Source organism: Oncorhynchus mykiss, chromosome 20, assembly GCF_057628025.1.
Source record: "Oncorhynchus mykiss isolate SJ-2025 chromosome 20, ASM5762802v1, whole genome shotgun sequence".
NCBI classification, from domain to species: Eukaryota; Metazoa; Chordata; class Actinopteri; order Salmoniformes; family Salmonidae; genus Oncorhynchus; species Oncorhynchus mykiss.
Genome location: NC_143041.1, coordinates 38,493,468 through 38,520,673, shown reverse-complemented (window position 1 = coordinate 38,520,673; position 27,206 = coordinate 38,493,468). Strand labels below are relative to the sequence as shown.

General features: G+C 45.5%; 1 protein-coding gene and 1 non-coding gene across 13 annotated transcripts in view; one reads left to right on the top strand and one right to left on the bottom strand.

The window, feature by feature from the left end:
- dst (dystonin) overlaps positions 1 to 27,206 on the bottom strand; it is a 197,924-nt gene that overhangs the window by 31,511 nt on the left and 139,207 nt on the right. For all 12 annotated transcript variants that reach the window (XM_090213021.1, XM_090213020.1, XM_090213022.1 and 9 more), the window contains 23 exons: positions 26,862 to 27,158; positions 25,996 to 26,544; positions 25,365 to 25,541; positions 24,318 to 24,441; positions 23,668 to 23,876; positions 22,943 to 23,260; positions 22,170 to 22,336; positions 21,823 to 21,979; positions 20,384 to 20,510; positions 19,740 to 19,790; positions 18,998 to 19,233; positions 18,594 to 18,723; positions 17,966 to 18,165; positions 17,230 to 17,731; positions 15,547 to 17,015; positions 4,509 to 4,667; positions 4,112 to 4,282; positions 3,680 to 3,849; positions 3,138 to 3,297; positions 2,586 to 2,912; positions 2,286 to 2,370; positions 1,964 to 2,205; positions 429 to 635 (listed from right to left, as the gene is read on the bottom strand). In XM_090213021.1, coding sequence (XP_090069147.1) covers positions 429 to 635; positions 1,964 to 2,205; positions 2,286 to 2,370; positions 2,586 to 2,912; positions 3,138 to 3,297; positions 3,680 to 3,849; positions 4,112 to 4,282; positions 4,509 to 4,667; positions 15,547 to 17,015; positions 17,230 to 17,731; positions 17,966 to 18,165; positions 18,594 to 18,723; positions 18,998 to 19,233; positions 19,740 to 19,790; positions 20,384 to 20,510; positions 21,823 to 21,979; positions 22,170 to 22,336; positions 22,943 to 23,260; positions 23,668 to 23,876; positions 24,318 to 24,441; positions 25,365 to 25,541; positions 25,996 to 26,544; positions 26,862 to 27,158 — 6,234 coding nt within the window. The remainder of the gene's footprint in view (positions 1 to 428; positions 636 to 1,963; positions 2,206 to 2,285; positions 2,371 to 2,585; positions 2,913 to 3,137; positions 3,298 to 3,679; positions 3,850 to 4,111; positions 4,283 to 4,508; positions 4,668 to 15,546; positions 17,016 to 17,229; positions 17,732 to 17,965; positions 18,166 to 18,593; positions 18,724 to 18,997; positions 19,234 to 19,739; positions 19,791 to 20,383; positions 20,511 to 21,822; positions 21,980 to 22,169; positions 22,337 to 22,942; positions 23,261 to 23,667; positions 23,877 to 24,317; positions 24,442 to 25,364; positions 25,542 to 25,995; positions 26,545 to 26,861; positions 27,159 to 27,206) is intronic.
- Positions 14,661 to 14,736, top strand: trnav-uac (transfer RNA valine (anticodon UAC)). Its single transcript has one exon. It is a non-coding gene; the product is annotated as a tRNA-Val (tRNA).

Genomic DNA, 27,206 nt, shown 5'->3' with positions numbered 1-27,206 from the left:
TATCTGCAGAAGTAAAACAATTAAGACATTAGGGAAGTAAAATCAACAGGTTTGGGACAATTCATCCATGATTCTTCCAAGCGATACCATAACCTATTTTCTTTAGTGTCCGTATTAAAACATATTATTTTCAATGAGCAAATAATCAGATGCAAATGTACCCACCCTCTACAACAGTTCCCAGTGTTTAATTAACAATAATGACAGAAAACAAAGCTCCCAAAGGGCACGGATGCCAAACGAGACAGGATTTTGTTTTGAAAGCAGTGGGAATAACACTTTAATAGTCCCAATCACCCAGAACGCAAATTAGCATTCTGGTCAGGGCTGGTCCCCTTTGTTGAGCAAGTTTGATGGGCTGTTCTGTTTCTGTTTATGAATTCCTGTTTACAGTCGCCAGGTACTGTGACTTTAAGTGGTGTTTCTACCTGCTGTGATTTCAGTATAGCGGCGTCTATCTGCTCCGCGTGATGTGCGATGGTGTCGCTGGTGGCCTTGTAGCGATCGTTGTCCTCTGTCACTATCTTGTCCAGGCCCTCCCGAGCCCTCCAAGGGACCAGCTCCAGTAGAGAGCTGCTCACCTCGTTGAGTTTGTCCACCTGGGGCTTGTGATCCCTGGCCTCTTTCAGCAATGCCTAGTTGACATAGAGGATCCTACAGTGAGGAGTGAGCATCAATCTATCTATCCATGCACTGTGTTTATAGTCATGTGATATGGCTGTCGTAAATTTACCTTGATGTTACAGCATATTCCAAGTATATGACGGACTACAACTAACATGGATCACATGGCAAATCTACATATGTGTGTTGGGTCAGTAACCAAAAGGTCACTGGTTTGAATCCCCGTGCCCACTAGGTGAAAAATCTGTTGATGTGCCCTTGATAAAGGCAATTAACCCTAATTGCTCTGGATTAGAGCATCTGCTAAATGACAAACATTTTAAAATGTCATCACGACACAAACCTAGGGTTGCTACCTAAGCCAGCTGGTCGTTCGTTCCATCCGTTCGGTTGCTAGATACACTACCCAGTCGTTCAGTCTTTTTGTTCTGTGTCTATGGACGCGACCCAGTCGTTCAGTCTTTTTGTTCTGTATCTATGGACGCGACCCAGTCGTTCAGTCTTTTTGTTCTGTATCTATGGACGCGACCCAGTCGTTCAGTCTTTTTGTTCTGTATCTATGGACGCGACCCAGTTGTTCTGAATGCAGCCAGAATAACAGCAAAGTAGCTGCATTTGTTTAAGCTGCTTTCTAGTGACATTCATTTGGATACAACCATAACAATGAGCTAATGAGGCTCGATTTCACTTGGCATAGAATATGTGCTCAGTCGTCAGGACACCGTTGTTCAGAGGAGCTAGCCAACAACACAGCTAACACAATCACTTCAAACTGAAGCTGGAAAGACGGCAAACTAGCTGCACTTTGTTTTGTTTGACCTTTTCTAAATTGGCATTTCTTTGTATATATCTATAACAATGATGCCAGCTGATTCATGAGTTCGACTAGCTGAGAAATGTTGCCTGCCTCTCTGTCTCATCCCGACACCCGACACGTTCATTACTATGGGACAGACGGAGATCGAATTTGAATTTTGAAACAATGTTGCAAATGTCAGAGAGACAGACAGCAAGGTTTATACAAATCTCAGCTGTTGAAAACTAAATATTAGTCTAAAAGAAATGTGCGATAATGTATTTTTATAGTGGAGATCATGTTTATAAAGGGCCTTGCTGGGCAGAGGAGACCGTGGATTGCGCAGTCAGATGGAACAGAGTAAATAGGCATTTTAACGTCATTGATTTAGCCGGTGGTAACTTGTGGAATAGACCATGGCTGGAATGCAGCTTTAACCAATCAGCATTCAGGATTAGACCCACCTGTTGAATGAAGCAACTTAATAACTAGTCTTAACTGCTCTCCCCAACAAAAAGTCAAGCAAAAGAGGCCTGTTATTACCTTATGCCTGTCTTGTGCCTGAACGAGCTGCTCTCCTACAGGCGCCTGAGCAGCGAAGGCGGTGAGCTCAGCCTCGACATTCTCCAGCCAGGAGCTGAGGTCATCATGTGTGTGCTGAAGCTTGGAGGCCAGGGTCAGGGCCTGGTTCAGGGTCTGAGACACGTTACCACTCATGGAGTTGATCTCAGCGTATCTCGTCTTTATCCCGTCCAACTTGCCTTGGATGACAACCACCTCATCACCTATAGAAGATGAAATAAGAAACATTAATTCAGATTCGTAATAATATGAACTAGGTGTAGTAATAAACATTTTGTCTCACCTGTTGTTTGTTTCAGCAGTTCCAATCCATTAGAAATGGCTTGATCAACATTCTGCTTCCTCAACTCAATGTCTTCATGTAGGGCCTGGACAAGACACAAAACCTTACCACCAACTCATCTGACACAATCAGCATTGGGAACCAAGAAGGAATGGGACTTTTCCACACAAACTATACAAAATGAACTGAACTGAAAGTAACAAAGTATCTAGGTGTAATTTAAAATAACTTCAAAACGCTGTAAATGGTTAAAGAATGAGTGAATGTTGGGCCTGAGGAGCAGTGTGAGGGTAGTAGTACCAGCTGTTCTGCACACTGCTTTTCCAGCACGTCCGTCTTGTAGTCTTTGACGGACACTTCGCTCAGCCTAGTGTGTACTTCGTTGAGCCAGTTCATGAGGGCCACCTCGTCTTCTCCAAAGAGCTGGGCGTTGGCCAGAGCCTGCTGCAGCATCTCAGCCTTCCTCCTACAACGCTCCTGCAGCTCTACATAACTAGCCTGGCTGGAGTCCAGCTTAGACTGCACCAGCTCCTTATCGTCCACTGAGCTGACTAGCTTCAGCATCTGACCCAGGTTGACGGCCTGAACCAGGTCTTTACAGTGACCCGTTATCTCCTCCTCTAATACCTGACCACATCACAACCACGCATGGAACACACCAGAGGGATAAACAAAAAACACACAAACAAACACAACGTGGGGGGGGGGGGGGGGGGGGTGAATACTGAACCCATAAAAAACTCAAAATGTATGATGCTAATCATGATAGAAACGACAATACATGTGAAACTGAAAACAAGGGAATGGGCAACTGATAAGTAACATCAGTGACTGAAACATGAGTTATCGTACCTTGTGCTGGGAGATCTGCTCTTCCAGCTTGGAGGTCTGTGTGCCAATAGGTTCAGCTTTGGCCAAGTGTTTCTCTGTGGCAGAGAGCCACTCAGACAGCGGCTCCAGTGTCTCATGGAACTGCTGAGCCACAACCAGAATGCTCTTCAGCTGTTTGTGCCTACATTACCCAGCATGCCAAGAGAGAACAGAAGAAGAGGGACAGGTAGTGATGAGACAGGTTCCCTCCCCTCAACTAAAGTCTGGCCTGGATGCCAAGGTACTGGTCTCCTCAAAGACCTCTGTCTATCTCCAGATAACGCAATTGAAGTATTATACCTAACAACTATCATTTAGGGATGGTGGGGGAGAGTCGATTAATTCTGTCTTTAGGGCACTTATCCAGAATGCAACACCTTTGTCTGTATTGTCCAAAATTGAATCTCCACTTCAATAATATTTTAAATGACAAACACGTTACTTAAATTAATCTCTCAGGGAAGTTTGACAAAATAGTGTTAGAAAATATGGGTATAAGATTTCAGGTGGTTATGTAGACAGACCTGTTCTCAGCCTTCTTCAGCAGAGCGTCCCACCTCTGCCCCAGGCACTCAATCTCCTTGCCCACCTTCTCCTTGTCCACGGACTCTGCTCCCAGCTCCGCAACCTTCCCTCCCTCCTTCTTAATCAGCTCCACCGTGGGTCTGCGGTCATCCAGCAGCCTCTGGAGGAGCTGTCCAGGACAAACAAAGTTGAAGAAGTTACAAGGCCCATTCAACATGCTTCAAGGACAATTACCGCTTTCAGGGAAACCCGTAAATGTAAAGGCCTTGCATACATTCAACAGAAGCTTAAGGATAACCCTTAATAATGCTCCACAATGGATGCCAATAAAAAAGATTCATGGCTAAATCATTAAAGCCTACATGGATTCTCTGAATGGGTTTGAATGTAGCAGCTACTGCTGTTTGTTCATCAGTTATCTATTGGCTTACTATCTGCTCCTGGATCTGTGCCTTGACAACTTTGAACTCGGCAGACGGAGGTTTCTGATTGGACACCAGGTCCTCTGTGTCCGTCAGCCAGCTGAGTAGGGACTCCAGGGCATCCTGGAATCTCCCACAATGCAACAGGGCCTCGTGCAGCTGCACTGACCGCTCAGCAATCTATGGAAGACCATATAAATATAGGCATGACAGATATTATGATATAGGAGGTAATTATTATGGTCAAGTAAAAGTAATGTTCAGAAGCTATCAATCATATTGCATAACATTAAGCAAGAATACAAGGGAGTATTATTCATGAACTAAAGTTTGACCTCTTTCACCAAGGGAAAAAACAATAAAGACCTAACTGTGAAGTAGAGGAATAAGCCAAAGACGAGCTAACCTTTTTGTTGAGAGTGTTCCATCGTGTGTTGACATCCTCCAGGTCATGTTCAAGGCCCTTGGTGCTGGTGCCTTTGTCAGCGTTCTGGATCAAGCCTTGGCCCAGCCAGTTAATGTCTTGCAACTGGCCCTGCAGTGGATCAACCTCTTTCTGGAATACCTGTGGCCAGAGATAATACAGTTGAAATAATGAGATAATATGAAAATAAAAGCTGTATTACCAGACGCAGAACAACTTAGAGCGGATGAGAGATCATGTTTTATCTCAATAAGACAGGTGATGTCAGAGGTTCATAAGGGTAAGACAAAACAAGATATGTTTGATGTTGCTTTTAAAACAATATTCCTACCCTACGTTTTAAGAGCGCTCTCAGGAATGCATTAGTTGCTTTCAGGGTTATCTGGTCGTTATCCAAATTAGACTGATTTAAGTCCTTGATTCATGCCATACATTTGCATTTTAAAATTTCCACTGTAGAAGATAAGACATTCCATTTTTTTACCAAATCCAGCAATTGACAGGATATTTAAAACATTTCAGATATCTCTGTTTCTATACCACTTCTCTCTGAGACAACCTCGGAGAGTGGGACGTTTATTGAAACGTATTGGTTATCTGTGAGCCAACAAAGACAAGTCATACTGGATTATCAGCTAGGCACTTTGATTGTCCACAATCAACAATAATGTTGAGAAAATGCAGCCAAGTATTCAATATTTTTGACAGTCCCTGAAGACTGATTGTATACACAGGCTGATGACTTAGGCCACATGCTGGCATAACAACAACCTATTTCTGACTGGTCAGCACTGCAGCTTCTAGAACGGAATGCAGGGAAATCAGTTGGTGCACAGCTGTGTAGGAACACACCAGACAGACACACAGGGCAGGCTGACTGACTGACTAAACTCAATTCAGACCTAATGTAATCTGATAAACAAGGAACGCCCAGAGCCAGCCCAAAGCCAGCCCAGAGCCAGCCCAGAGCCAGCACAGAGCCAGCACGGAGCCAGCCCAGAGCCAGCCCAAAGCCAGCCCAGAGCCAGCCCAGAGCCAGCCCAGAGCCAACCCAGAGCCAGCACAGAGCCAGCCCAGAGCCAACCCAGAGCCAGCCCAAAGCCAGCCCAGAGCCAGCCCAGAGCCAGCACAGAGCCAACCCAGAGCCAGACCAGAGCCAGCCCAGAGCCAGCACAGAGCCAACCCAGAGCCAGCCCAGAGCCAGCCCAGAGCCAGCACAGAGCCAGCACAGAGCCAGCCCAGAGCCAGCACAGAGCCAACCCAGAGCCAGCCCAAAGCCAGCCTAGAGCCAGCCCAGAGCCAGCACAGAGCCAGCACAGAGCCAGCCCAACACTAATTAAAAGTGCCATATCTATCAAACAAGATGTGTATTTATTTGGCCCAGTTGAAGATAGAAACAGGAGGAGACTATTTTTGGGTACCTGGGGGGAGGCGAAACCCATGAGGTCCATTTCGGGAAATGCGGCTATAGCAGTTAACAGGCTGTCGATCTCGTCGTCCCTTATTTCTTGATACGCCCGTGGCTCACTGCCATTGGCCAAGCAAGCCTCCCTTTCCACTGACAACAGGAAGTCCTCCAGGTCCTCTATGCTGTATTTACGTGGTTCAATAGCTCTGTGGTGTTGCAAGTCAAACGGTTTAACACCCATATTCTGCCTATACTCTGACCGCAGCCCAGAACTCACATAGGGCTCTGGCTGTGTGACGACCACACTGACTAACTCACAGTCTGACTGATAGGACATGTCCTCTTGCAGCTCGGCGGTGGGGAGCTCATCGTAGCTTGCTAGCGTCCTATAGACTCCATTTTGGACCCTACTGGCTGACCTCGAGGACCGTCTCCTGCCAGTCGAGTCCCTACTGTTTGATCTTGAGGAGCGCCTGCCTGTGGAGTCCCTGTATTCTCCATTAGTGATGGTCAAATCTGTTTCACTCAGGTCTGTCACACAGGTGTCATTCCCCTCCTGGGACTCCCGTACAGGGTAGTTTCTCTGTCCTGGGTGGTACAGTGTCCTGGGTATGTTGTCCCTGACAGGGGAAAAGGGGAACTCCTCCTGCCCTGAGCTGAGGGAGCGGCCTGGCTTCAGCTCCCCAGACATGTGCATGGCTTCAGAGGAGGAGAGGCTCCTGGTGCCTGGTTTCCTGGAGGCCCAGTTAGAGTGGCGCTCCCTCTCTGCGGTGGGGCTGCACAGGCCCGAGTCCTCCTCTGAAGTCAGGGAGTTGGTGACACTCCGTCCCCTCCTGCCACGGGCCAGACCATGGCTCAACCTATCCACTCCGTCTGAACGCATGGTGCCACCGCGACTGGTGTACTCCCCTTCATTAGTGGGGGCGAATGTCTTCCAGGAGCACCGGTGGTGCGGGTGCTCCTTCTTCTTCTCCCCTCCCTGCCCCAGATGAGGCTTAGAGAGCACTGTCCCCGCTCCCCTGATGACGTCACCGTTGAGTTTCAGCCCATCAAAGACGGCACACTCCATCCTGGATACCTCACGGCTGCGGAGCTCAAATGCGCTGGAGGAGGTGAGGACTCCGTTGCCACACAGGCTGCTCATGTCCAGGATGCGCTGTGTGTAGGGTGGGGTACCACTGAAGTGCCTGGAAGCCAGGCTGCCCTTTGAGCCACAGTCAATCTGCTCGTTGAGGCGGACAGTGTCGTAGATGGATCTCTGGGGAACGTAGCAGTCATCAATGTTTAGGTCCTCCTCCTCCCCTTTGCCCACACAGGAGGGGTTCTGGCGGAGGCAGTCTGGTCTGCTAAGAGGTTTCCCCATCTTAAATCCAACTGCACTGACTGATAATAAAATAATACCCCAAATGTACTAATGTGGTTTCATTGCAATTAATTGCTGCAAAAGCAACAAGCCCCCCAGAAATAATGAAAGTACATATTCTATACACACAGACCTAAGACAGACCTCCCAATCGTGATAATTCAAACAGCTAAAATAATGGACCTCAATAACACTAGAGACACATATCACCCTCAGTCAGAATGGACCTCAATAACACTAGAGACACATATCACCCTCAGTCAGAATGGACCACAATAACACTAGAGACACATATCACCCTCAGTCAGAATGGACCTCAATAACACTAGAGACACATATCACCCTCAGTCAGAATGGACTTCAATAACACTAGAGACACATATCACCCTCAGTCAGAATGGACCACAATAACACTAGAGACACATATCACCCTCAGTCAGAATGGACCTCAATAACACTAGAGACACATATCACCCTCAGTCAGAATGGACCTCAATAACACTAGAGACACATATCACCCTCAGTCAGAATGGACCACAATAACACTAGAGACACATATCACCCTCAGTCAGAATGGACCACAATAACACTAGAGACACATATCACCCTCAGTCAGAATGGACCACAATAACACTAGAGACACATATCACCCTCAGTCAGAATGGACCTCAATAACACTAGAGACACATATCACCCTCAGTCAGAATGGACCTCAATAACACTAGAGACACATATCACCCTCAGTCAGAATGGACCACAATAACACTAGAGACACATATCACCCTCAGTCAGAATGGACCACAATAACACTAGAGACACATATCACCCTCAGTCAGAATGGACCTCAATAACACTAGAGACACATATCACCCTCAGTCAGAATGGACCACAATAACACTAGAGACACATATCACCCTCAGTCAGAATGGACCACAATAACACTAGAGACACATATCACCCTCAGTCAGAATGGACCTCAATAACACTAGAGACACATATCACCCTCAGTCAGAATGGACCTCAATAACACTAGAGACACATATCACCCTCAGTCAGAATGTGCACAGGCTGTGCAATCGGTATCTGGAACAACACAGTCTGTCCATTGAGTCACCTGTCCTCAAAGAATTCCCTACTTGGTGCTGTTCTCCCCATTGTCAAAACATCATTATAATTGTTCTTTGCCCGTCCGTCCTTTGCTCCACTATAAACATCCCTTAAAAGTGTTCCTTTTCTCCCTCAAATATCTCTGGTATCCATGTAGGCTGAGGGAGAGCTTCAGTGCAAAGTGGCATATCCTGATATAAATCCACAGGGCTCTATGAAAACAAAGGGCGATCTGAGAGGAGAGCCGGTGCCCTGCATCTCTGGTGGTTCGCCCTACAATGACAGACACCCTCCTGGCTGCAGGCCCCGCCCCCGCTCTCTCATTATTCAGGCAACATCTGCCACTGAGGGCTGCTCCGGCACATGTTGATTGGTCAGACACTTGACCCTTTTTTTTCTCTTTGAATTCTCCCCTTCTGGCTCCACGGTCCATATGACTTAACTTCTTAGTCATCTTCTGTGTCCTGGCACCATCTCTCTCTCTCTCTCTCTCTCTCTATCTCCTAAGGAAGAAAAAAATAAAACACCAGACCAGCAGGCAGCTGCAGCTCCCACTTTGATGACATCACTGGTGACATCACCGCAGTGCTGAAATAGAGCTCAATGTTTTTCTTTTTTCCTCTGTTCTCTCTCCGTTGTTTTCCTGTGGATGGTTGCTGTGGACCCTGCAGATATTCTTAATTACTCTGGAATGCTGAGGGAGGCACAGGTCCCAGGTAATTTAACACCCACAGCTCTGCCAAGCCCATGTCATGGTGTGGCTTTTTTATGGCGAGTGACCCGGTTCGGGTGAGAGAAGAAAGGGGAAATGAGAGAGAGAGAGATAATGAGAGGAATTCATTTTGTGTTTATTGAACTGTGTGCAGCACAGACAGAGAGGCGTTGAACCATCCTAACTCCTTCCACCACCAGCCCTCTCCGTGGTTGAGAGGAGAAAGAACGGGGGAACGGAAGGCTGATAAAGATTGATAAGCGGTTAAAGAGATCTGTGGGGTTTAGAGAAAGGATATTCAGCAGTTGAATCCCACATACTTTTGACATAATCAAGACATTGAATTAAGAGAGTGTTCCTCTCTTTGCCCTTCCTCTTTCCAGGGACCAACGCTGTTTCAGTTCTCCATGCCCACGCTCACTGGTTTGTCATATCCAATGGGATTTTAGTAAACTGGGATATTGATCTAAGAATGAGATTTATGACAAATGGGTCATAATAAGATTTTAAAAAATGTATACTATGACAGCGACTTCCCTCTATAAAAAATGCCCATTCCAACTGACATAGGATAGACATCAACCAATCCAAATGACTTGCATGTATCCCTCGAAACATATAGAGAGCACTTACACAGAACTCTTAGTATATTCACAAGGACAGGCTATTCAGACCAAAGGTTGCAGAAGGGCCACATTTTTTTGAGACATGAAATATCTCTTTCAACGGAGCTGCTCATCAGTCACAACAACAGGTGTGAATGAAACGAAAACCATTATCAAGGACTAGACAAATCATTGAGACAAATTCAAAAGCTTATTTTGCTTGTGTATAAGAGTAACTAAAAAACACAGGAATAAATGAATCTCTCCAATGTCTTAGGTGAATCACAATCGCAACACACAACGGAAAAATGCAATGTGTCACCATAGAAAGTGCCCTGCCGTCCCAGAAAAACAATGTGTAGCTAACCAACTCAGATCCTTCTGGGACATTTCACGTTCCACCTTGGGGAGAGTGTATCATGGCTGGGGTAAGTGAGTAAGCTAGGCTACAGGATGAGGTCTCCCCAACGGCCCTTTTCCCCTCATCACCTTCAGTGAGAGGAATAGCTATGATTCAGGAGGTTGACATTCCTTTTAGGTTCACAGGAGACACTGATGTTATGTCTGAGTAGAAGCAGTAAAAAGAGGCCCTCACACGTCTCCCATCTCCCCAACCCCCAGCAGGTTTTGTCAGCAGAGCTGAGCTCACACTAACTATCATGAAGGCCTACATACACCAATCGTCCCCAGCAAACCTTCCAGATCTCCTGAACAACCATAAGAGTGAAACCATGGTCTCGGGAGCCCTGACCTAAAATCAGTTCACTGACTGTATTGCTACCTTTTTATGTTTATTTCATTCACAACAGCTGCCAATGAAACCCCACAATACACCAAGTACCAGATCTACAAAGACACACAGCAGGATTATTATAGACTACATGAAACCCCTATTCACATGGCAGACATCAAATTCTGCTCTGGTCTCGGTCTCGTCTGTGTCCACAGGTTTCCGTGCTTCAAACCGGTTTTAAGAAATACCTTGTGCTGTAATGGAATTAACTAGGGGTCTTTTGTGATTCCTTATTCCCAGGGAACTTTTTTTCTCAGAGAGGCAAACTAGTGGCATGAATGAGTACAGCGTTGATTTTCCACTAGCAGCTGACGTGTCTGTGTGCAGGCCTACCCAACGAGACAGAGAGCGGACAATGAAAGGGCGAGAGGGTGAGAACAACCAGCATGGAACACGTTGCTCAGCGACAGCTGGTAGTATTTCACATTATGGAATGGTTCATGGTTACCAGTCAAACCCTCTTAACTAGCACAAACATACATGATTTAAATTCCAGCTACCATTCAGACCATTAAATTACAGGTCTACTAGACCTATAATTTGATATGACATTTATTTATCTGAAGGCTGATGTTTGTGAATGTACAACATTAAATGAATTCCTTAGATGTGTGTAATGCTGTACTGTGAAACATGTAATGCAATGTTTTGTTATGGCGCGTTCAGCCCATGAACAACCATTCAAATGGTCCCAGTCTGAATATAGGTGAATCCCCCTCCAACTCTCACGGCATTTACAGGCTTTTAGAGCGCTTTCTTTCCAGCTACAAGTCTTTCGTCATGAGTATCCCTGTTTTACTCATCACTGATATTTCAACAAAATATAATATTATGACACAATGATGCTGTTGTTGGTGTTTTATTTACATTCCCTCTCCTCTCTCGTGTTAAAATAAAGTGTTTTATAAAACAATTGTTGTTTAATTATATACAGAGCCTACTGTAAATGATTGTTTTTATACATCCAAGCTACATGGTGTAAATCCAAGAGAAACTTGACTGAGGGGAGAGAAACTGTAAATACAAAAAGAACAACAGTGTTGAATGAGTACAATCTCCTCGTAGTGGTTCATGTGTTCGTTGGAGAAGGAGTCTGTGGAGGTCTGTATGTGTACGGGAATGAAGTTTCCACTGCAGGAATATAGTTTCTGGCTACTGTTCTGGCTCCCTTTCCATCTCCGTAGAACCCAGACAACCCTACTGGATATTGTTGATGTTAACAGCAGTGGTATGACATACGGTAATCAAGTCAAATCAAATTTGATTGGTCACATACACATGGTTAGCAGATGTTAATGCGAGTGTCGCGAAATGGCACCTCAAGATGTTCCACAGCCAGAAACGTAAAGCCCTGTGTAGTGTTAAATTCAACAAGGGGAAAGTTCAGGGAAGTAGACACAGAAACGTAAAGCTCTGTGTAGTGTTAAATTCAACAAGGGGAGAGTTCAGGGAACTAGACACAGAAACGTAAAGCCCTGTGCAGTGTTAAATTCAACAAGGGGAAAGTTCAGGGAAGTAGACACAGAAACGTAAAGCCCTGTGTAGTGTTAAATTCAACAAGGGGAAAGTTCAGGGAAGTAGACACAGAAACGTAAGGCCCTGTGTAGTGTTAAATTCAACAAGGGGAAAGTTCAGGGAAGTAGACACAGAAACGTAAAGCCCTGTGTAGTGTTAAATTCAACAAGGGGAAAGTTCAGGGAAGTAGACACAGAAACGTAAAGCCCTGTGTAGTGTTAAATTCAACAAGGGGAAAGTTCAGGGAAGTAGACACAGAAACGTAAAGCCCTGTGTAGTGTTAAATTCAACAAGGGGAAAGTTCAGGGAAGTAGACACAGAAACGTAAAGCCCTGTGTAGTGTTAAATTCAACAAGGGGAAAGTTCAGGGAAGTAGACACAGAAATGTAAGGCCCTGTGTAGTGTTAAATTCAACAAGGGGAAAGTTCAGGGAAGTAGACACAGAAACGTAAAGCCCTGTGTAGTGTTAAATTCAACAAGGGGAAAGTTCAGGGAAGTAGACACAGAAATGTAAGGCCCTGTGTAGTGTTAAATTCAACAAGGGGAAAGTTCAGGGAAGTAGACACAGAAACGTAAAGCCCTGTGTAGTGTTAAATTCAACAAGGGGAAAGTTCAGGGAAGTAGACACAGAAATGTAAGGCCCTGTGTAGTGTTAAATTCAACAAGGGGAAAGTTCAGGGAAGTAGACACAGAAACGTAAAGCCCTGTGTAGTGTTAAATTCAACAAGGGGAAAGTTCAGGGAAGTAGACACAGAAATGTAAGGCCCTGTGTAGTGTTAAATTCAACAAGGGGAAAGTTCAGGGAAGTAGACACAGAAACGTAAAGCCCTGTGTAGTGTTAAATTCAACAAGGGGAAAGTTCAGGGAAGTAGACACAGAAACGTAAAGCCCTGTGTAGTGTTAAATTCAACAAGGGGAAAGTTCAGGGAAGTAGACACAGAAACGTAAAGCCCTGTGTAGTGTTAAATTCAACAAGGGGAAAGTTCAGGGAAGTAGACACAGAAACGTAAAGCCCTGTGTAGTGTTACATTCAACAAAGGGAAAGTTCAGGGAAGTAGACACAGAAATGTAAGGCCCTGTGTAGTGTTAAATTCAACAAGGGGAAAGTTCAGGGAAGTAGACACAGAAACGTAAAGCCCTGTGTAGTGTTAAATTCAACAAGGGGAAAGTTCAGGGAAGTAGACACAGAAGCGTAAAGCCCTGTGTAGTGTTAAATTCAACAAGGGGAAAGTTCAGGGAAGTAGACACAGAAACGTAAAGCCCTGTGTAGTGTTAAATTCAACAAGGGGAAAGTTCAGGGAAGTAGACACAGAAACGTAAAGCCCTGTGTAGTGTTAAATTCAACAAGGGGAAAGTTCAGGGAAGTAGACACAGAAACGTAAAGCCCTGTGTAGTGTTAAATTCAACAAGGGGAAAGTTCAGGGAAGTAGACACAGAAACGTAAAGCCCTGTGTAGTGTCTCCTGACCCCTCCTGTCTCAGCCTCCAGTATTTATGCTGCAGTAGTTTATGTGTCGGGGGGCTGGGGTCAGTTTGTTATGTCTGGAGTACTTCTCCTGTCCTATTCGGTGTCCTGTGTGAATCTAAGTGTGCGTTCTCTAATTCTCTCCTTCTCTCTTTCTTTCTCTCTCTCGGAGGACCTGAGCCCTAGGACCATGCCCCAGGACTACCTGACATGATGACTCCTTGCTGTCCCCATTCCACCTGGCCGTGCTGCTGCTCCAGTTTCAACTGACCTGAGACCTAGGACCATGCCCCAGGACTACCTGACATGATGACTCCTTGCTGTCCCCAGTCCACCTGACCGTGCTGCTGCTCCAGTTTCAACTGTTCTGCCTTATTATTATTCGACCATGCTGGTCATTTATGAACATTTGAACATCTTGGCCATGTTCTGTTATAATCTCCACCCGGCACAGCCAGAAGAGGACTGGCCACCCCACATAGCCTGGTTCCTCTCTAGGTTTCTTCCTAGGTTTTGGCCTTTCTAGGGAGTTTTTCCTAGCCACCGTGCTTCTACACCTGCATTGCTTGCTGTTTGGGGTTTTAGGCTGGGTTTCTGTACAGCACTTTGAGATATCAGCTGATGTACGAAGGGCTATATAAATAAATTTGATTTGATTTGATTTGTAGTGTTAAATTCAACAAGGGGAAAGTTCAGGGAAGTAGACACAGAAACGTCAGACACACCATCTAAACACATCCACAGACAGACTTTAAGACTCCATGTCCGCTTCTTTCAAACACATAGGAGGAGAAACAGATGCTCAAACACCAGTCAATTAGCAGGTAGGGCTATATAATGAGACAAAGCACTTGTTCCCTCTCATGCCAACGAGTTTGTGGCCACTGACCAGGCCATTCTTAAAGGGGAGGAGAAGGAAAGGGAGAGGGGAGTAGGAGTCAGTTACCCCGAGCCACTGCAACATACAACATCCCACTGGTCCCAAGCTGGCCCCTGGGTCGCCTGTCACCCACCCACCACAATGGCTGCTGGGCCAGTCAGAGCTCTTTTGTCTGGACCAGATGCTCAGCGACATACTGAGGGATCCACAGACGGAGGGTCACGCACAAGGCCACCAGGCCCAGCAGAAACCTAGAGAGCCCCTGCTGTTTAACTTCCAATACCACTGGTCCCGTGTGGCTCAGTTGGTAGAGCATGGCACTTACAATGCCAGGGTTGTTGGTTCGATTCCCACGGGGGACCAGTATAAACAAATCTGAAATCTCACTATTGTAAGTCGCTCTGGATAAGAGCATCTGCATCTGCTTAATGACTCAAATGTAAGATGGGTTAATGCAGCATCCCCAAAATAATTTATTGCATGAAGAAAGTCACAGGGATTTATTTCCAGAGAGAACAACAGAGGCATAGGGGGTGTATGGGAGGGTTCAGACACACCAATAGCGTTTGCTGGCCAAGAGTACTTAGGAAGTGTGCACCAATGTTACATGTTGAATAGAGTGAAAAATGTCATCAGTCACATGTCTACAATGGGTGGTCCCTAAAACACAGCGTGCTGAAACAATCGACAGACGAATGCTAGATCCACATTTTCTGCGAGCCTTGAAATGGTCAAATGGTGTAATGGTTTTCTAATGCACTTTGTTTATTGATGTGTTGTGTCGTTACTGTTTACCTGCTTTTAAAGTACTTGGATTTAATGTGGTACCTATTTTACTCCAAGTGTTACAAGAGGCTGTCAGACACTACGTAATGATATGTGTTATTAATGGTTATTTTAGGGCAGTGCTGTATGTAAGGATGATATCTCTCTGGCAGGGTTATGTCATCTAGTTGAGTGGTGGGGCTGGTGAAAGTGATCCCGCTAGAGTACAATAGTATAGCATGTGCTGTAATAACATGATACTATAATGTATCCAATGTGTGAGACATGAAATGAAAATTCATGGACATTCTTTTCCATCATTAAAAACCAAGAGGATTCACCATGTGTTGGCAACCAAGACTGATAATACAGTAAATGCCTAGGAATTACATTTACTTGGCATCTTACCTTGAAAGCTTCCAGCTGTTGGTTGATGACATCAGTTTCCATGCCAACTGACCCGTGACCTTCCTCCTTGACCTCAGCCCCGCCCAGTTTGTTGGTGAACTGCTGTAGCTTGGAGTAAAGCTCATCCAGACGGGTGAGTGTGCTCCCCACCTCTTCCCCTCTCCCTTTAGCTCTGTCCATCAGCTTGCCACACTGCTTACTCAGACCATCCAGGTCTCTCTTCAGCCCCAGCAGGTCTGGGGAGGCCTCAGTCTCCAGCATCTTCTTACAGCTGTCCCCTCCCCGAGTCGTGTCGGCCATCAGCTCCTGCAGTTTCTCCACAAAGCCCTTGATACCGCCCTGCTGCTCCTTAAGGGTGATCAGGTCACGGCCCACAGAAGCCATGCTGTCAAGCTCGTCGTCTAGGTCTGCGAAGCGGGTGAACATCTCGCGGATGTTGGTCTGGAACTGCCCGATGCCCTGCAGCTTGCCCTCCAAGGTGGAGCAGGTCTCCCCTACATCCTTGCTGAGGGAGCCGTGCTCTTTCTCCAGGCTGTCGGCCTGCAGTAGGAGGTCGGTCACCCCGTCTGCCTCGGGGACATCAGCCACCAGGCCCTGGGCAAGGCTCTTCAGGTGCTCAACCTGGGTGTTAACTCCATCCAGGCTCTTCTGCTGGGCCTTCATGTTGGTCAGGTTCTTGTTGCTGTAGGCCTGGACCCCCAGTGATGTGTGGGCATCTAGCTGCTTCTTAGCCCCTGCCAGCTGGCCCTTGGCCTCATTGTGGGTGTCGTTGAACTCTTTCAGCCTCTGTGAGATCTTCTCCAGAGACTCTCTCTTGTTCTGGACCCCCTCCGTGACCTGGTCCACGCTCTGCCCGATGGCCGCCTTCTCCTCCCTGACGGCCTCCGTGTCTGCGTTGGCCACCTCCAGGAGGCTGTCAGCTGCAGTGTTCAGCTGCTCCACCAGGCCTCTGTGTTTGTCCACATCCTTCTGAATGGCCTTCAGCTGGGAGATGGAGCTCTCCACCTCCGCTGGGTCCACGCTGAGCCTGACACTGCCCTCCCTGACTTCACACTCCTGGACCCAGGACTGGAGCTTCTCAGCGTGCTCGTGATACTTCTGGGCCCTCTGCAGCGCCCCCTGGAGCTTATCCTGGCGCTCAGCCGAGCTCTTCTTCACATCGTCCCAGTTGGAGCGCAGTGTAGCCAGCTGGCCCTGCATCGCCAGCTTCTCTGCCCCGTCAGTGTTCTGGAGGAGGGTCTCTCCCTCCCTGACAATGGTGCTGTATGGTTCCTCGTGTTCACTGAGGGCCTTCTGCAGGGCACTCTGTTCTTTCAGGCTCTGCCGAAGGGTCTCCACCTGGGCCGAGATGGCCTGGGGTTTAGACTGCTCCTGGAGCTTTCCGTTCATCCACCCCTGGAAGTCTTTGGAGGCCTGGTGGAACTGCTGGGAGCTTGCGAATGCGGAGTTCAGTTGCTGGATCCGCTTCCCTAAAGAAGAGCATGTACATTAATGTGATTTAGAGGCAGAGGAACAAAGCATACATTTATAATTCAGAATGGCAATGCCTCCAACATCATGAAATTCCTTCAATGGCAGTCAAATTTTCAGACATTAAACCACAGCTTTATAGCCTAAAGCTTCTCATTAAAGAGAAAGATATATCATATAACAAAATTAAGGCAAATGAAATCAAAGCCCAACCTGCTTTGTCCTCCAACTGTTTGAAAGGCTTGTTGACCCCCTCCAGCTGCCTGTCTAGGCCTGCTTTCAGGTAGTCCTCCGTGACCAGGGCAGAAAGCTCAGAACAGAGGGTCTCAGCCTCTTTTAGCCTCTTCCTCTCCTCCCTCAGCTGGCCAGAGATGGTGTTAGCCTCCTCCAGCTGCTTCTTCACCACGTCAGGCTGACTGCTAAGGGCCTGCTGGCTGTTGAGCCGGGTCTCCAGTGAGGCGGCGCTCTGGCTCAGGCTCATCAGCAGATCCTGGAACTGGCTTGACTTCCCCACGGCCTGGTCGATGAGGCCGGCTCTCTGGCCCAGCTGCCCAGTCAGGCCCTGCCATTTCTGGGTGACGGCGGCCAGTTGATCCTTCACCACCTTCCCACCAGAGGAGGGGTCCTGCTTGCCTGATGTGCTCAGGATAGCAGCAGCAGCCTCGTGAAGCTGGTCAAACTGTGGCTTACGGCTGTCAAACTCGTTCAGGAGGATCTAGAGGGGAAAGTCAACATGAAATTAATAAAGAGCAAGGCTGGTGTTTAATACTGAACATAATGTGCAAAATGGTCTTAATAGATTTTGATTCATTCTGGCACACCTTAACATTTGGCCAGCAGACAAAAAATCTTTAACATTAGCTTACGTCTGAAGTAAGGGACATTGACATTGAACTGTGCGTGGTGGTTATAATTTCAAAGGTAACTAATATGCCCCATAGTGAAGTACCTGGACTTGCTGCTTCTGTGTGTTGAGCATGTTGGGGTCCATGGAGAGGGGCCCCAGGACACTGAGCATCATATCCTTTTCTGAGAGCCACTGGCGGAGCTGCGGCTCAGTGGTCTGGAACACGTCCAGGTTCCTGTTGGACTCCTCCAGACGCTGCTTCCTGTCCTCCACCGACCCGCTCACATCCGCCCAGCCAGTATCTGAAGAACAAACACCGGTCAGCACAAAACACCCCTGCAACTTGAACTTTGCACAGCCCCTACAGATTAGGGTTTAGCTGTAGGAGTGTGCCAAGTCTGTAGGTGAGGGGGAGGCCAGGTATACTGACAAGGGGGAGAGGATGTGTGGACTGGACGGACACTAGGCAAAGCGCTCTGCATTGATGCAGTAGATATTAACTATATGGAAACAGATAGATGGGATGGTGCATACTGCATACCAGAGGAGGCTGGTAGGAGGAGCTATAGGAGGACAGGCTCATTGTAATGGCTGGAAAGGAATACATGGAACGGTATCAAACACATCAAACATATGGAAACCACATGTTTTACTCCATATATGCCATTCCAGCCATGACAATAAGCCCATCCTCCTATAGCCCCCCCCACCAGCCTCCTCTGCTGCATACCTATCTGTGACAGCATCTGCTTCCATTTAGCTGCTTCAGGAGAGTCTGGGTGTTTCTCAATCAGATGGAGAAGCCTCTCTCTCAGCTTCTGGAGCTGCTCTTGCTTTTGTTTCATGTCTTCCTCAAAGGCCTGCGAAAAAGAGAGATATATCGCTTGACTAAAACCATCATATATTTGACCTATTGGGTCCTCAGGCAATCTGAGATGCAAAGACTAGAGACAAGAGGCGCCTGCCTGAAACATTGGCTTCCCACAGAGCATTTTGCATACCATGAATAAAATGTGGTATTTTATATGATACCACTGGATGGATGGATTAAATCTCTACTGCAATAAAACGGAATGACAACAAGTAGTACACTGTAGAACGTTTCTGTGCAGACCAGGCCTTGGCTGAATCTACCTTCTGTTGCTCCAGTTGTGTTTTCATGGTGTCTTTCTCTGTGGACGCCGAGTTCCAGGATGCTGCTGTCTTCTTCATATCCTGCAGCCATGTTATCATGGTGTCTGTCTCCTTCTGGGCCTCTGTCACCTCCTGCACCAGGACAGACAGCTCTGTAGCCCGGCCCTTCAGCACTTCTCCCAGACTCTTGTGGCCCTCGTTGATATACGACATGTTTTGCTGTACCACCATCAGCTCTGTGTGTGGTTAGAGGTTAGAGTGTTAGACACTAAACAGGTTGCCTTTCATAACAACAATAACTTGGACAAGGCATTGCTGTAAGTAGTTACAGCACTACTGGAAATGTATACACATCAAAAATGTGTTGGTGAATGTATTGTGTTATATTGTTTTGCAGTGTGATCTAAATACAGATGGTTTGAAATGACTTTTTATATTATTGGAGGTATATAGAAAACGTATTGAACTCGTGTTTTAAAACACTGAAATGCAAAAAGAAGATTAAAAACGTGACATTTCCAGTAGGGAGAACCAAGGATAAGTACAGTATCCTTCCCAGCTTTGTGGAGGATTTCTAAACGTCCTTTAGATCAAGCCAAGACCTCAAACAGATCATTTCAACCTAACAAGCCATTAAATGTTCCTTTGTGATGATGAGTTGATATATTGTTATGATAATGTACAGGTCTGGAACACTGTATTTATACATTCCTAACACGATATACTGGTAGAGAAAATGTACCTTTATTAGTTAGGTAGGCATGGTTTCCGGGGCCATCACTGTTAGTAACAGCTGGTTGCAAAACAATAAAAAGCAAAATATCTTATTTGTTAAGTACAAATGTCAAAAGAAAACTAAACTCTATTGGTGTGTTTAATACATGGAAAAGATCATTGTACTGTATGATCAGTGTGGTTACATTTATATCAGGATCATGTTTTGTAGCGTACAGATGTTGGATCTTAATTTGAGCCACTCATCAAATCAAATCAATCAGCAGATGTCACAAAGTGCTTATACAGAAACCCAGCCTAACACCCCAAAGAAGAAGCCAGTTTGCTACAGAGGGAAACAATTCTGCAGAAAATGTGAATTACTCTGTGGATTATAATTAATGAACATTTTTGTAGGGGCTGATACATCTTTTTGTAAGGCAAAATCAAGTCTGAAACTTTAAAGTGGGTATTACAAACTTCAGAAGCCCTTTTAAACCTAAAATACAGCATTGCAGGAAAGTTTCCCAGGAACAGGGTGATCAAATTAAGATCCTACATCTGTACAGTGTAGCAAAATGTGTTGCAATCAACAATCTCTCAGTTCCATTGTTTTCTCATTATTGAACACTACCCAAACTGCTCCGAGGGAGTCAAACATTTTGAGAGTACCTGACTTATGCGACATCTTGGTCTTGGCTGGAGATGTGAGAGCACTGATGAGGCTACATAGTGCAGATCCTTTGCTATTTATATCTTGGACAGCAGAGCCTTTGGTTGTCCATTCCTCCATTAGAGCCTGAGAAGAGATCAATCAAACCAATAACATAGTTTACACAACGCCATCCAGAATAGGGCTGCAATTTTCATACCTGCATCGAGAGAACACTGAATGAGTATGTCTTGAGTGTTTATTGTGAGAGGCAGGGCCAAACAAAGGACATTTGGAGCGTTGCATCATCGAGACTAAAATGTACTTCATTTTAATCTGTGCTTTTTCTCGTGACACAAATGATTCAATATGCCAATGTGTTATTAAGCATCGAGGGATTTGTGTTTTAATCTTTCATGTTTGACCTATTTTGTTATTGTTTGTCACTCTCTTCTTGCCTTTAATAGTTTTTTCAGTGACACACACTATAACAGTTCAAATCAGATTGGACGTTTTTCCCTGACGACTCCTATGTAAAACACTTCACATCCTTGTATTACTTTGGCATGGAAACTACTGTGAAGTTAGGGAGGACAAAATAGTGATATATCGCTCCGCACTTCTCTGACTCCGTTACAAAACACATTTAGTGCCAAGCCTGTGATTTGAGACGTGAGAACATAAGTTATTTCAACTTTTCTATCAAGGCCATTTGAAGAACAAGTTGCACATTCACCTGGTCCTTTGTAACCTAGCTATGCAGTTGTCCTTCTTTGCACTAAGAACCAGGGTAGAACCAACGATTTATATATACACTAGATGACTGACAGGGGACGCTGCGTGTCTCCATGTTGGCACTCCCCCACGTTGTAGAAAATATTTTGGAAGCTATAGAAATGCATTTATTAATGTATTTTATTCTATTACAGACACCTTAATACATACTTTTAAATTATATTATGTGAGATAAACATCAAAATAAAATAAAAATTATATGAAACCATTTTCCTTAAAGTAATATTTTGAGATTACTAATGTTACTACAACAAAACAATGTTTAAATACAATGAATTTTGTCCTTGAAACATTTAATTGACATTTTAGAATTCCTGCTCCTAATGGGGAGTCCCAATAGGGTGGCTTCAAAGCATCTCAATGGCCAATAAATGGCTCCTAATGGGGAGTCCCAATAGGGTGGCTTCAAAGCATCTCAATGGCCAATAAATGGCTCCTAATGGGGAGTCCCAATAGGGTGGCTTCAAAGCATCTCAATGGCCAATAAATGGCTCCTAATGGGGAGTCCCAATAGGGTGGCTTCAAAGCATCTCAATGGCTAATACATGGCTTCAGCAATCCAGGGTTTGTGTACATCATTGGGTAGAACATACCATTTCCATAATGTACATACTGTAAGTGAGGGAGCCTAGCTAATACAAGACTAGTCTGTCTGCTGACTTACATTGACTCTCTGCAGGTCCTTTCCTAGACTCTGCTCACTGCTGGTTGGCTGAACCACAGGGACTTTCTCTGTCGTCTCCTCCAGCCACGTCCTGAGAGCTCCGGCTGCAGCCCTGAAGTCTCCCAGCTGGTCCTGGCAGGAAGACACCTCCTCCTCCCTGTGTCGGGGAAGGGAGAAGACAACCACAATCACATCACATTAAAGAGACATATCAAACATGCCAAAACAAGACTATCAACAGGCAAGAGAAAACAACCATGTGTGTCCTTTGTCTAATGAGAAGTATCCCCACAGTAACCTACACATGAGGACCAGCAGTTAGCTCTGCAACCGTCATCTTCACTTACTTCTCTTTCACAGTGTTTTTGAAGGCATTGAAGGTGTCGGAGAGTTTGTCCATCTTGCTCTGAATCTGGGCCTTGCTTCCCTCTGGACCCATATTGGCCAGTTCCTTTGACAGCATCTGCAGCATTTCCACATCCTTGGCATGTTCGGCCAACTCAGTGTTAGTATCCTACAGAAACATTAAAATAGTTAGAAGATCATTACTGAGCAGTGCGTGGTTGAACATGTGCAATTAAAAGGGGCAATCTGCAGTTGTTACATCCATTTTTGGACTTAATGATATGTACCAAGTGATTCTTGAAGAATATAACTTAGAAATGCCTCATGAGCTTAATTCAACTGTCGTACCACATCAGAACTCAAAATATTAGCTTGTTATACTGTAAACAAAGTAAATGTAAACAAAAACTATATAGCCTCCAAACATGGTTAAAACTATCATTGCGATATCATGGATGGGTATTTTTTGCATCCATAGCCATGTCTATGGGCTCCCGAGTGGCACAGAGGTGCATCTGAGTGCTAGAGGCATCACTACTTTTACTTAGCCTTTATTTAACTTGCCTAGTAAAATAAAGGTTCAATCAAATCAAATAGAGTGGTTGCATTTCTCCAGCCCCATCCCTCAGTTTTTTTACCGAAACTGGGTCTTGGAGTCCACTTTGATATTTATTTCAACTGCTGATTGCCGCTTTAAATGAACATATATCCTTTTAGAAAATATGTTCTGCTGAAAACATGTTCAAAGGATGAAACATTTTTGATGACTAGCTACCTGCATGAGCTGCGAGAGCTCGTTGACGTTTTTCCCTGGTCCACCTGTTTCAGAGAGGGCCTGAGAGCGCTTGAGCACAAACTGCTGCACCTTCTCCGTTGTCTTCTCAAACTCCTCCACCTTGTCCTTCAGCTGCTCCAGCTGGCCCTGCTTGTGTTTGTGCCTGTCACAGGCGTCAGAGAAGCGCTGAGACAGGGCGTCCATTTTGGACTGCAGCAGAGCCGCTGCAGCGGGGTCAGCTGTCTCCACAAACTTCTTAACCTTGGCCTTCATGGCAGAGATGCTGCTCTGGCGACTGGAAATGTCCTGCTCCAGAGCCTGGAAGAGAAACACAATGGATGAATTAGATTGTAGAGCCATTCTAATGCTTTAAAAGTGTTTTATAGTTAAGGTTTCATCATCTGTAGAAGACAATGTAGAGACCACAGGAGGCTGTTGAGGGAAGGATAGCACATAATGACTTGAATGAAGTGATTGGAATGGTATCCAACACAAGGAAACCATGTGTTTGATGTGTCGATACCATTCCATTCATTCCAACCGTTACTATGAGCCATTCCTCCCCAATTAAGGTGCAACCAGCCGCCTGTGGTAGATACAAATCCAGAATCAACTGTTGAGCAAAATTGCCCAGTTACATTAAGGTGAAGCTATGGTGATAATGATGTTCTGTCTATTTGACTGGCAGAAAACAGTTCTGCAAAGTTAATGTTTACAGTACATACTGCCTCTTTGCTGAGCACATCTCCAATGACTGCTGAGTCCAGAGGGACTTGTCCTTTCTCCTTCACACTCTCCTCTACTCCCTCCATCCAGCTCATCATCTCATCCAGGCCATCCTGGACACTCAGGGAGCGGGTCAGGGTGATCTGAAGCTTCTCATTACGATCACTCACTGACTTAGACAGGTTGTCATACCTCTCCACAATATCATCTAAGAGCAGAGTCAAAAGGCAATGGTTTTGGGTCAATGCTTGGCACTGGTAAAAGTTCATACCACTTTGGAATAACAATTCTTGAATTATAAGTCAGGAGTTTCACTGTTCTCTCTGTAAGACCTTCCAGCTAAGGTCATTCACATGGAAGAGATTACTGTATCATAAATATACAGTACATACAAAAAATACTTGAGAGTCGGCCAATAGCAATATGATTAGGAATAAGGTAAACAGACTTAACATTCCAATACTACTATTTCACTCCAACATTTCTGAATTGCTATTTCACGGTGTCAATGATAGTAACCACACATTGGCTGTGGCACTATATTATCAAGTATTTCATTGTAAATATTCACTATGTTGTCAAGTATTTCATTATAAACATTTCTCGAAATATCATTGGATGAGAATCCATACTTAGTCTGATCACTTACCTACTGTTTCATGGATATGGTCCTGATTGGTCAACAAGTCCCCCTGGGCGGTGACCAGAGAGTCAGCTGTTTTGCGGAGTGTCTCCACAGCAGTCTGACGACCAGCAGTCTGACCCTGCAGACCCTGACCATGACAAACACAGACACAGAGGATCGATGACAGTCAACATGACAGTCAACATGACAGTCGACATGTGTTACAGACAAGCCATACTGCTCCATATAGATATATAATTTAACTCCAGCTATACTATATCATTACAAAAAATACTGTAATTATACAGATTTAAAGCTAGGGACAACTATTATGTATAAGCATCTAAAAATGAATTGTGTCATTCAAGCACTCAAATACTGGAACTATACTACTGCAACTGTACATACAGTTTGCTGCACTGCTTCACACTCCGAGGGAAACATAGCATTGTTCTGACATGATTTTGTTACCAAAACCACAAGAGACACTTCTACATTCTTGAGTTTCAGGTGTCTCCAATCTCTCTATATCTCTGAGTCACTGCAATGCAACTCCCTAGAGAGATGTAATGAAACAAGACTCCCTCTCTCATCACTACATGACATACTTTCATTTGCAAGCTAGCTGAGCTGGACTCAATCTGCAGGTTTGGTACATCATCTATTTCAGGATAATAGGCATTCTCTACGCCTCTGTCCAGTCCAACTCCAATCGTGAACCCCCTCACCCTCCACCCCTCCTCAAAGGCATACGCAAGCAAATGTACCCATGGCTAAGCTATTCGTGTCTTCAGACTGCTGGGAGGTTTGAATGTGGGCCTATAAATAGCAGTGTTGTTTTAAAGTGAGTGGAAACACTGTATATGGAGAGGGGAGTCTGAAGCAGTGTAATGACCTCTAAACCCATTCAGTTCTCAGAGCCATCAGTGAGTAAACTCTGTTTAAAAGCTGTTGTGTAAACAGCTATTCCTCCACTTGCCCTCCACCTCTGAGTCTGTTAGACTGCGGTATGTCATGTGTGTTGATAAAGGTCATACTGATTTGGTGAGTATTTTTAGAGTTTCGTCATGCCTTGGTGTCCTCCAGCTGTTTCTGTAGTGTTTGAGGGTCGGCAGCGATGGCCTCAGACTGCTGCCTTCTGGCGTCCTCCTCTGAGTTGTTGAGCCACTTCAGGAGACCAGCAGCCGAGTCCTCATACTTCTTGTACTTGTCCACCACGTCTCTGAGATTGTTGCCAAGATCATTGCACTGAAATAAATGAGTTGATATGTTGATTGCTATGGTAGTTACTAACTTTGAATGCATGGAGCATTGACCGCCTACTCTCTTATCAGCATCTAAAAAAGCAGGACAACAATTTAGTGTATAATGAAAGCATATAACCTGAATTATTTTTAAGATGCAGGGTTACACAAAATCAACCTTTACTTCTCAATATGAGAGTGAACCAGTGTTGTGAAACAGAACAATAGCTCCTTTGTTTTCATTTTGTTCAAAGAGAAATGCTTCCCCCGTGTGGTGTGAATAGGTAATTACATTCCTTTAAAAAAATCCATTAAATCGGCCTGAGACGTGTCTCATTCAGTGTTTGATCTCACCCCTCCTGGTGCTACCAATGTGGTTCAGTGAACAACGTGCATGTGATCATTAACTAGGCTTTAGAGGGCTAAAACAGTCTTACTAGTACTGGTATAAAGTTTACCTGAGAGTGTAGGGCTTTGAAGCGACCAGCAGCTGAGTCCAGCTTCTCCTTCACAGCAGCACAGGTTGCAGTGGTATCCACCTCCAGCTGGGCATCTTTCCCACCAGCGTCCATGCGTCCGCAGGCCTTCGCCACGTCCAACACCTTCTGTCCTGAGATGGTGATGAACCGCAGGTCTCCCTTGTGGGAGATGATGTCCTCAGAGAAGCTCTTCTGTCTCCGGAGCTTCTCTGTGAGGTCGTTGAGAGCTCCAGCAGGGGCTCCCAGCTCCTCCACCTCCCCCTCGGCCTGCTGCAGCCAGCCCTCAAACTCCTCACAGTCTCCCTGGAACTTCTTCAGCTCCTCCTGAACCTGGACCATCTGCTTCATCTGTTGTTCTGCCTGGGTAAGGGAAGAGTCGTACCGTCCTTTCAGCTCCTGGATGTCCCTCTGGAGCTTGTCCTTATCCGTGGGCGACAAGGCATGGGCCTGGTGGTCCAGCAGAGCCTGGGCTGACTGGGTGGCCATGATCAGCTCCTGTTGCTGGGATAAGATCTCCTGGTGACGAGCCTGGAAAGGTGAGAGAGAGTCCATTCAAATTCAAAAAGCTTTATTGTCAAAGTTACAGAACATAATACAGAAAATGATCACATGATAAACATCCACACTGAAATTTAACACACAAGACAAAAGATGAATATCAAATATAAAATAAAAATCGCATTTCAGTACAAAAGTATTTTGTGTGACAATGTGACTTGAAAAGATGAAAGAGAAGGTCAATGCAGCTATTAGAAAAAGGGACCTGAGTCATGTGTATCCAATGAATTTAAGTGACAACAAGCCACTATGAATCAAGCACCACCAGAGAGAATAGGTTAATTTACCTTGACTCTGTCATACTGCTTTTCCAGGTCCAATTCTGGGGTCTTCCCTGTGGCCTGTCCCTCAGTGTCGTTGTCTGTAGTCTGGAAAGCGTTTCCATTGTTTCCATTGGGGTCATCATCCTCACCCAGAATGTTCTTGGCCGAGGTCTCCGACTGCAACGGTATGTTCCCGTTCTGTATGCCTATATGGTCTGTCTGTTCGCCCCCCATCACTTTCTCATTACCCATGTTGTTGATCCAGTCCAGCAGACCCTCAATCTTGTTCTTGCTCTCCTCAAGCTGCTCAACCGCTGCCTCCTAAACAGGTAGAATATAGAGAGTTAAAAGATGTTTAAATTACATGTT